Source organism: Pempheris klunzingeri, chromosome 9 (genome assembly GCF_042242105.1).
Source record: "Pempheris klunzingeri isolate RE-2024b chromosome 9, fPemKlu1.hap1, whole genome shotgun sequence".
Classification (NCBI taxonomy): domain Eukaryota; kingdom Metazoa; phylum Chordata; class Actinopteri; order Acropomatiformes; family Pempheridae; genus Pempheris; species Pempheris klunzingeri.
Window position 1 is genome coordinate 6,488,629 of NC_092020.1, and position 10,199 is coordinate 6,498,827.

A 10,199-nucleotide genomic window follows, 5' to 3' on the forward strand; every position below is an offset into this window, starting at 1 on the left:
TCCAACCTCCTGATGACACTCTGTGACCCTCTAAGCTCAGTGAACACCTCCGTCTGAGGACTTCCTGTTTGAAGCCTCCAGTGTTGAGGTGCTGCTGATCAACTGTTAGGTGTCGTCTTGGTCTCATGATGTCAGAATGTGAACAGCACGATGAGGAGGACTGTTTAAATACCAATTCTAACTGAAGCAGGAAATGTATTGGTGGATTCATGGATCAAACCTGTTGTGAATGTTGCTGTTAAGCTTCTTGTTAGAGAACAGCAACTTGTGCAAAAAGTACTGAAACACTGAACAGTTGGACATGTGCATTCAAAGGTTTAGAGAAGGTCACATTAAGTTCACCTGGAAAGGTTAGAATGCATTTTAGGTTCATCCTGAAATTTCACCTGAAAGCCGAATATCCCTAACTTTTTGTGAGTAGTGTATAAAGGGCTCAGTCTAAGCTAACGGAAACACATCAACTGTTAGTTCCCGGTGATTATAAACTACTGAAAATAGTTCCAGTTTTGCTAATAGGCCCCCCTTAAACCCTACACACTGCACCTTTAAAGTTTAAAATGTATAACAAAGTACAGTATCGCTTAGAACAAATTAGGCCCAGTAAGATTCAGTAGAGACTTTTGATAATGATGATTTTTGTTGGCCAACAAACTGATGGGTCAATGAGTAAAACAAACCTTTGTCAAGTGAATAGGCAAACATGATTTTTATCCTTCCACATTATTTGCTGTTGTGGACCAACATGCCTGCAAGGAGAAACGCTCCAAGAATGTGGAACCACTTCATGGCCGTCCTTCATTTCACACAAAGAATTAAAGTGTGAAATATAAAAGGGAAAAATAAAATCTATTCATTATTTACTCCTTCAGTATTTTGTATTATATATGTGAGATTTGCTATGGTATGAATATTAAAAGAGGAACAGAAAGTAAAATGGAAGGAGCCTTAGGTTGAGCTTAAGATCCTAAGAAATCTTAACTCAAGGTCTATTTACAAGGTTTTTCTGGACTTTCCACCATATTTTGTGGTAAAGGCTCACAGAACACACACTGTCCAGGGTCTTAATATCAAGGATTAATATCTGGTGTATGGGTGGGAGGGTGGGGGGTGGTGGATCTAAGTGAGTACGATCTGATGGAAAAAAGAAACATGAATGCATTCATCATAAATAAGAGGGATTCCAGGTTCAAATCCGGTCACAGACTAATGCTCACCTGTTGAACCTACTATAACCTGTAACATTAGGAATACATAAACCATTCAGTCCAGGTAAACTCTGCCATTTAGCTGCAGGCAGAGAAACATGGGGGCTGAGAAAGCGAGAGAGAAAAGATAGAAGAGGAGAAACGAGCATGAGACAGAAAGTCAAATGTACATCCAGACATTCCAACGCAAAACACTCGACAAGCCAACACACATTCTGAGTAAAGGCGAGGCAGCGTAGCTCTGTGAACGATTATCAAAGCCTGGCTCTCCATCACACTCTTCAAAGGTCATGGATGAACAATTGTCTCTCTCACTCACACACACACACACACACACACACACACACACACACACGTTTCCATGTTCACGGTGATTTCAGGGTGGAGCAAACATTAATATCCATGGAGACACAGATTTAATAGAATATTTTTTGTGTTAGTCTACCTTGTGTTGATCTTTTACACAAATTCTGTGCGTATAACCTTTTCACTGGGGTATTTTTGGATAACCAGACAGACATGTCTGTTTTTTGGCTAGTACAGGAAATAAGGTATTTCAGATTGATAAAAAAAAAAAAAATAAGAACCCAATATTACCATCAAATGCTCCTGCTCACTGTATCTGTGGTGTTCCACAAGGAAGCTGCTTGGGTCTACGTTTATTTTCAGTGTTTTAAATCATTTATCGTGGTTAAAAATGCTGTTGTTAAAAATGCTGTTTGTTCTGTGATTAACATTAGTGAAGATACTAAATGTATTGTAGTTGGTCGTAGGAATGGTCTCGCAAATATGACTACACTTTATCTATAAATGGGAGATATAGCTATGGCAGGTCAAAACGATCAAATCATTTGAAGTCAATTGATTTGTATGAGGGGCACTTTTTTATAGCGCTTGCTCTGGAATATGATCCCAACCCAGAAATAAAAAGTTTGATTTTCAAAACGTCCCTCTAAAAACTGATGGACCTTACAGATGTTACTGTTAGTTGAGGCTGTTTTGCAACCTTTTTGATTGTTCTGCTGTTGCTGCCACACCAACTTACCACCACGGTATGTTTCTAGTGTTTTGCTTACTCTGATCTTCACTTTTGGCTTGTTTTGTTTAAAACTGGTTCATTTTATTGTATTGAATGTATGACTAATGGGGATGGAAATAAAGAATCAAAATACTAAAGCACAAATGAAACACATGACTATGAATAAAAAATCATTATTTGCAGACCTGATGTTAAAAAAAAACATTTGGAAGCTTCCCACTGTTACAGGTTCATGTAAATGCATGTTAGCGAGTGTGTACAGGAACTGCAGACTGCAGTATTTAAAATGGTGTACCAATAAATCACTCAAGAATTCATTCAAGAGAAAGAGTTTTATGCACACACACACACACTGACGCTGCAGGCGGACACGACCCCGTCTATGTAAGGTTGTGTTGGTAGTCCTGTCGGGCATATCTGCTCTTGCCATCACTCACTCTCACACACACACAGTATGTTTCACCATCTTTGTGGGGACTCCCCATAACCACAACATATACTGTAACTAAAAAACACGAACCTATCCCTGAGCGTGACCCTTACATTGACCTTAAACATCAGCGAACAAATATTTAGACACGTTTAGTCAAAAACAGCAACAAAGTCTGTAAAATGCTCTTCTCCCAGTGGGGTCGATCCAAATGGCCCCACGCTGTGGGTGTTCTCATAGTTCTCAGGCCCCATTAAGTCTGTAATACAAGAGCGCACACACACTATTTACTGTGCAAAGAAAGAGGGAGGAAAAGGCTGGATAAAACCTAAAAGACAGACTGAACTAAAGAGATGAACAACTTGCATTTGGAGCATTTATAAAAAAAATAAAAAAAAACATGACATCCCCTTATTAAAAGAAAAATAGTGCAAGTGTGTTTACAGGCAAGTGTGTGGACTCCCATGGCTGCAGGGTATACTTTGTGCTTTGTGTTACAACTGCTGCACCTCCCTTTGCTGCCACGTGTCTGATAAGTCTGTTTTCTCTCGTTTTTATAATCTGGAAAATCTCCATCAACCTCTTGTTCACCAGTGTTTTTAATGAACAGGTGTTCAAAATAAACATGGTTCCACACTCTGGTACTGCACTGAATTCACATTCAAGTTATTTGTAACTAAACCTGCAGAGACGTGCTATTCTGCCTCACATTACTAGATGCTTTCAAAATCAACTGATTAACACATTAATCCCCTCATAATAGCTCAAAGGTCCACGTTTCACTCCATGACTGGTTACTGCCAGCACATCAGATTCTTCTCCTCTACTCTATTTTTGCTGCTGTCAATCACAGAAAAGCAGGAGTTATTTGTTTTTCCAGCTTTTGGATACCAATGAAAAGATTTAGTCTTAGTGTCTGTAAAAGCGTTTTAGAATCAAACCCATCTTTGTGTATTTCGTGCAAGGATGTTTCAGCACACTTGGATCTGAGGGGGTCATGGAAAACCAAGCCAAGCGTGATGACAATGTGTGTGTGTGAGAAGCAGCAGGGTTGTGGGGGACAGGAACCAGACGCAGACATCAGAGGCTCTCCTCATGCAGTTCACAGAGTTAATTTAAAAAAAATGGAGGTATAAAGGCTTACAGAAAAGTGAGGCAAGGAATGGTCAAAACCAGGAGAGGCAAACTTATCTAATTTGGAGCAGGCGGGCGGTCAAATGGGCAGCACAGGCAGGCAGAAACAGGTTCAGGTGCTGATTCACAGAGAAATGAGGTAAGAGAGCAAAGCCATAAGGCACGCAGCCTCTTTGACAATCCAGAGGAGCAGTGGAAGTAGAGCAGCATATGTAGTGAGGGTCTGATGAGGGAACTGTGAACAGGTGTGTAGATGGGTGGGGCAGTCAGGTGACTGGGAAAGTGGGGGGGGGGGGAAGTATGAGGGTGTCTGATGGCCAGCTGGAGGACGGCAGGTCTGGGGCTGGAGTCAGGACAGAGAGCGATGCAGAGGCCTGGGACAGTTAGTTTTCCATTCATTTCATTAGCATTTTTAATAAGCAAATTCCCCTTTTGTTAAATTAACACCATCTGTGCACTTGCAGAAGCCCAGTAAATACACTTTTCTTTTTAATTACTTATTTATGACTTTAAACAAGACTACTGGAGTATTCTACAGGAGCACTGAAGCCAAAATGACTTTTATATTACTGCCCCCGCCCCCCTCCGTCAGTAGTGTCCCGGTCTGATGACGTAGAGGCCTCGGTGTTTACTATGGCGGCTCTCGGCTAATTGAAAGAAAAATGTGGGTTTTATAGCTGCAGGAACACTCTGAGTTTTACGGGGAAAAGTCAGAAGATATCTCTCTCACAATGACCAACAGAACCTCTTACTTTTATGACCCAGACGTGGGAAACTTCCACTACGGTGAGTTCGGTTGTCGTAGTGAATAGGCTGACAAAGGCAAACGGTGCTAGTGTGAGCTAACTACATGCTAATAGCCTCAGAGATAAATGTTTTGGTTTTTAGCTGTAGTTTTTACCAAGTCACCCTCTCTGTGTGCATTTGGAGGTCTGTTTTTACCGTTTTTCACCGTAGCACAATTTCACATTAATCGCTGCTGCTGTAACGTTGAAGCCTTCCTCTGGTTAGCTAGCTAACTAGCTAGCTAGCTAGCGTTACGTTTCCAGTAGTGACATTTCTTAAAAAGCCCCCTCAGGTGTCCCTCTATCAGCCTGCTTTAACATTCACTGTGATGTCTTGGTAGCTCCTGCAGCAACGTAAACTGTTTAAAATGGTCGCTCTGTAGCAATGCAGCTCACCTTATAATAAGACACCGTGTATTTAGAGAGAGTTAGGAAGAATCCTCCATGTGTAAATGGACACTTTCCACTAAAATGTAGCCTTTTGTAGATAATAATGTGTTTAATGTTTGTGTGCTACAGCCATGTCGTTATGTCAGTTGTGCTGTGACCATGATGCTCAGGTTATTCATTAATACATTGTTGAATGTGTTCGATCTGCCTATGGTGATCTGTATAATGGTGATCTGTCTCTCTGCCAGGTGCTGGCCACCCCATGAAGCCTCACCGTCTGTCTCTGACCCACAGTCTGGTGTTACACTATGGACTCTACAAGAAAATGATGGTGAGCGCTACACAGAGGTGGTGGTCCAGGTTCACACCCTGCCTATGCTGGATTAAAAAACAAGTACAGCATTTCATACTGTTGTATTTTTTCCTTATTAGGTGTTCAAGCCGTACAAAGCGTCTCAGCACGACATGTGTCGGTTCCACTCTGAAGACTACATAGACTTCCTACAGAAGGTCAGCCCCAATAACATGCAGGGCTTCACCAAGAGCCTCAACACATTCAACGTCGGCGATGACTGGTGAGTGTTACTGTTTTTCACTCTTCGTTTTAGAAGATATTCATGCCTAAAACACTCTTGTCTGAAACGTCAGTGATCAATCAACGGATTTGGTGCCTGAATTCTCCACCAACAGCCAGACTGACTGTTATTAGAGGACTCACCGCTTTGATTTGTGCCTGTGTTTTTGTTTCAGTCCTGTTTTTCCGGGTCTTTTTGAGTTTTGCTCAAGATACACAGGAGCCTCCTTACAGGGAGCTACACAGCTCAACCACAAGGTAATACTCACACACACACACACACACACACACACACACACAGACAGCTTTAACACTTGTTTGTCAGTCATGGTGATTTTGTGACCCTTACATTCAGTGATTCTGCTTTTTTTTTTCCCAGATCTGTGACATTGCCATTAACTGGGCTGGAGGTCTGCATCATGCTAAAAAATTTGAGGTCAGAACAAAGTCCAGTATGTTGGTGTGAGTCGTCTCTGCTAAACCTGTGGAATTCATCTTTGAATGGTTCCAGGTCGCTAAAGGGATTTTTTCTGTGTTTGCAGGCATCTGGGTTTTGTTACGTCAATGACATCGTCATCAGTATCCTGGAGCTTCTCAAGTAAGACGTCACTCCTCCCAGTGAGCTTCATCGAGTGTTTGCTGCGTCTGTTTCTCTCTTTACAACTGTGTGTGTGTGTGTGTGTGTGTGTGTGTTACAGGTACCACCCTCGGGTCCTCTACATTGACATAGACATTCACCATGGTGACGGCGTACAGGAAGCCTTTTACCTGACTGACCGCGTCATGACTGTGTCCTTCCACAAATACGGGAACTACTTTTTCCCAGGAACAGGTACGAGCAGCTTTAAGCATCTGATGAATGTGTTGTTCAGTGTTTCGTTTGTTTTCAGGACATCCTGGGTGTTAATGCACAGATTCGGAAAGGGCACTTTGGCCATTCATTGTTTTTACATGTATTTTTATACGTATGGCTAAACTAATGAAGAATTAATGGGAGACAGTGGTGAACGTAAAGGTTTTGCTCATTAAAACGAGATGAACCCCAGCTTTTCAGCATCTTAAATCTGCAGAAATTGTTAAGGTTGCAGATTATAGAGGGACTAATACCAACCCTGAACTGTTAGTGTGTATTAATACACTGTGTGTGTGTGTGTGTGTGTGTGTGTGCTGCAGGTGACATGTATGAGGTGGGAGCAGAGAGCGGCCGGTACTACTGCCTCAATGTTCCTCTCAGAGACGGCATCGATGACCAGAGTGAGTCCACAGTTCATTATTACAATGTAATACCTACCATATAAAAGAACATTATTATCATTATAGTGTCAGTAGCTGTGGAGATTCACATTGCTGTGACCTTAATGATGTGACCCACAGCCAACATCTGTGTGTGTGTGTGTCAGGCTACAGGCAGCTGTTCCAGCCGGTTATTAAACAGGTGGTGGATTTCTACCAGCCGACCTGCATCGTTCTACAGGTCAGTGTATTACCGCCTCGGTCTGTGCGTGTGAGGAAACGACAGATGCTTCTGCTCTAGTGTGACCAGATGAAGCAAACTTTTTTTCCCTCGTTACGAGATGAAAAGGAGGTGTGGAATGGTAGGATGACTGTCAGCGCGCTGTAAGGCTGTGTGTTCTCCTCCCTCCAGTGTGGAGCAGATTCTCTGGGCTGTGACCGACTGGGCTGCTTCAACCTCAGCATACGAGGACATGGGTGAGACTGACGCTCCCTTTTGATCAGGAACGAGTGGTAAAGCGACAGTAATAAGATATTCAACGAGGTGAAACATAAAAGTACTGTATACTCACATAAGCAGAGGAGAAGTCAAAGCTGCAGAGACACTGGAAAAAACCTCAAAACATTAAAAACAAGGCTTTCAGCAGGAGAGTATTTTTTGTGTTTTGGACAAACTACTATGAATATGTGATGCACATGAAAAAGTAGTTAATGTGAGGATTAATTTTCTAATTAAAGACCACAGAGGGTTCAGTTTTTCTATCATCACAGTGTTAGTCTGAGCGCCTTAAAGTGCCAGCTGTGTCAGGAACCCCTTCAGAAGTGAAAGAAACTAAACGCCGTCGTTACACATCCAGGGTCGTAAACTCTCCCTCCCTTTGCGAGAGGCTGTGCTCTAAAAGCAGAAGGGATAAACGGGAAGCCCGCAGAAAAACTATTTGACAGAACTACAAAGATATGTAGCCATGCAGCGTCGGTTACCATGGTGACCTATCCCCAGAAACCCAGAATTAGGCCAAAAGGTGGCTGGCCGACGTGGATCAGACCATAATCACTCGCCAATCAGTCGCTTCCTCGTTCGGCAGCATGTGATAGAAACACCGTGGGCATTTTGACAAGTTGTTTTACCCTAATAAAAAATGAGGTTAACACAAAGTGATAATGTCAATGTGGCGTTTTTAACCTGCATGTATACATTCATGTTCAGAGAGTGTGTGGAGTTTGTGAAGAGCTTTAAGATTCCCCTGTTGGTCCTGGGAGGGGGAGGATACACCGTGAGGAACGTGGCTCGCTGCTGGTGAGACACACACACACACACACACACACACACACACAGCGGTGCTCCAGAAGTCACACACTCTTTGTCTAAAATAACGCCTGCTTCACTCTGCCGTAGGACCTTTGAGACGTCTCTGCTGTTGGATGAATCCATCAGTGACGAGCTGCCTTACAGCGGTGAGTTGGCCGTTTGGCATTTTGAATGTTCTTCTGATGCTTTCTGGAGGTGTGAGGATTCACTGGGAATGATTTCACACAGTCACAGCAGGAATCCTCTCTAAATTCTTCCCACCCTCCCCCTCTCGTCTCTGCAGAGTATTTTGAGTACTTTGCTCCGGACTTCACGCTGCACCCTGACGTCAGCACCAGGATAGAGAACCAGAACTCCAGACAGGTGAGACACCAGCCCGCTGTCATTAGACACACCTGAGAGGGTGTCGGTGTGGAGATGCAGCCGCTTGTTGAGGGCACAAAGACAATAAATCACATGACTGTCATTGGTGCAGTACTTGGAGCAGATCCGTCAGACGGTGTTCGAGAACTTGAAGATGCTGAATCACGCGCCCAGCGTCCAGATCCACGACGTTCCCTCCGACATGCTGAGCTATGAACGCAACGATGAACCCGACCCTGACGAGAGGGGGGGAGAGGAAAACTACACCAGGTAGAGTACACTTAGGTGTCAGGCAGCAGCTACAAGTAGATTTCAATTGTAATCTCTCCCTGCGTCTAACCTGCTGCCCATGACGTCACTTCCTCAGGCCAGAGGCGGCTAACGAGTTCTACGATGGCGACCACGACAACGACAAAGAGAGCGACGTAGAGATTTGACCTGCGAAGCTGAGAGGAAGGGTGAGCTTTCTGTTTGCGTCAGCCGTCGTCTCCAAGCCTCACGCCGCGGCTGCAGATTTAACAGAAGCTCGTGAAAACGTTTGTGGGAGGACAGAAGACTGGAGCTCGGCCCTCGCACTGAAATCATGGTCGTTCCAACCTGCAACTCATCAGAACGGACATGATGAGCCGCGTCCAGTCCATTCATGTAAGAAGACGACAGGATGTGACGTCCCATCTTGTTTTGATTTTACAAGCAGTTTCAGCCAGGATCAGGTTCACATAGACAGTCTAATATGTACAATTTGATAATGGTCTTTTTTCCTCTTAATCTTCATGTTATCTCAGAGATGAAATGTATTTGATTTTTGACAGAAGGAGATGCACAAGTACTTACTTTTTTTTTTTTTTTTTTTTAATCGACTGAATCGAAGTTGCAAGCAGCAAGATTTTGGTTTGGATGTAGAACCCTGAGCATCCAAAATGTACGTTCTGTTTCCCCCGAGAGTTAAGAGCAGTTATTTTGGAGCCTTATGGGACAGAGCTCATTGAAAGGAAGAAAAGAAAAGAAAAAGTTTGATTCATTTCACCTGCATGAGAAGCTGTTCAAGTGCCTGCCAGGCTCCATTAGTCACACGTTCATGCTTCAGATGGTTAAAAAAAAAATCACGCTTTAAACAGTTTGACAGAATATCAGAGGTAATAATTACTCCATCCGTCACCTTTTTTGTTATTCTACAGCCACTTTGTGTCTGTTAGTGTTCATTTTCCAGGTTTTTGGAATCCCAGCATTCAAACGGTGCCTTCCAGCTCTGAACAGGCACTTTGACATCAGCTTTCATTTAACTTTGATCTGGATTTGTAGCCGCAAACAGAGACGAGGCCTCTGGACTTGAACCAAACGGGAATTCTCCTCCTGTCTTCTCATTCCTCTCTTTTCTTCTGTCCTCTGCTCATTACTGTATATACACGTATAAATGTATGAACTGTGAGTGTGTTCTTGATGTAGAGGAGGCTGGAAGTGGAGCGGCTGGTACTCATGTACGTTAGTGGTGGTAGAACTGCTGTACGTTTGAGGCCACAGAAGTACTCCCTGCCGTCCTCCAGCCCTCTTTTAGCCACAAACAGCTTTTAAGTGATTTTTGATATTGTTGTCTACGTATGTTTTTAATAAAAAGAAGACTGAGCTCCGTCACCAGAGGGCGACATGTCGCTCATATTGAAAGTGTTTTTTTAAATATGACTCCAGCAGAAGGACGGCTGCTCATCTCTGAACACCAAACACCAGAAAAAACTCACC

General features: G+C 43.3%; 1 protein-coding gene across 1 annotated transcript; it reads left to right on the forward strand.

The window, feature by feature from the left end:
* Positions 1–4,423: 4,423 nt before the first annotated feature.
* Positions 4,424–10,094, forward strand: hdac3 (histone deacetylase 3). Its single transcript, XM_070836956.1, has 15 exons — positions 4,424–4,594; positions 5,232–5,314; positions 5,416–5,558; positions 5,734–5,815; positions 5,937–5,993; positions 6,100–6,155; positions 6,256–6,389; positions 6,731–6,811; positions 6,958–7,031; positions 7,203–7,267; positions 7,998–8,087; positions 8,187–8,245; positions 8,383–8,462; positions 8,575–8,732; positions 8,830–10,094. The coding sequence occupies exons 1-15, from the start codon at positions 4,540–4,542 to the stop codon at positions 8,897–8,899; spliced, it is 1,287 nt and encodes a 428-aa protein (XP_070693057.1). The 5' UTR covers positions 4,424–4,539; the 3' UTR covers positions 8,900–10,094.
* Positions 10,095–10,199: the final 105 nt, after the last annotated feature.

Excerpts from the sequence above, each read along its gene's own strand:
- hdac3 (XM_070836956.1), top strand. The coding sequence starts at position 4,540 with ATGACCAACAGAACCTCTTACTTTTATGACCCAGACGTGGGAAACTTC. Across the intron at positions 5,816-5,936 it reads CTACACAGCTCAACCACAAG|ATCTGTGACATTGCCATTAA; the intron begins GTAATACTCACA and ends TTTTTTTCCCAG. Across the intron at positions 7,268-7,997 it reads CTCAGCATACGAGGACATGG|AGAGTGTGTGGAGTTTGTGA; the intron begins GTGAGACTGACG and ends ATTCATGTTCAG.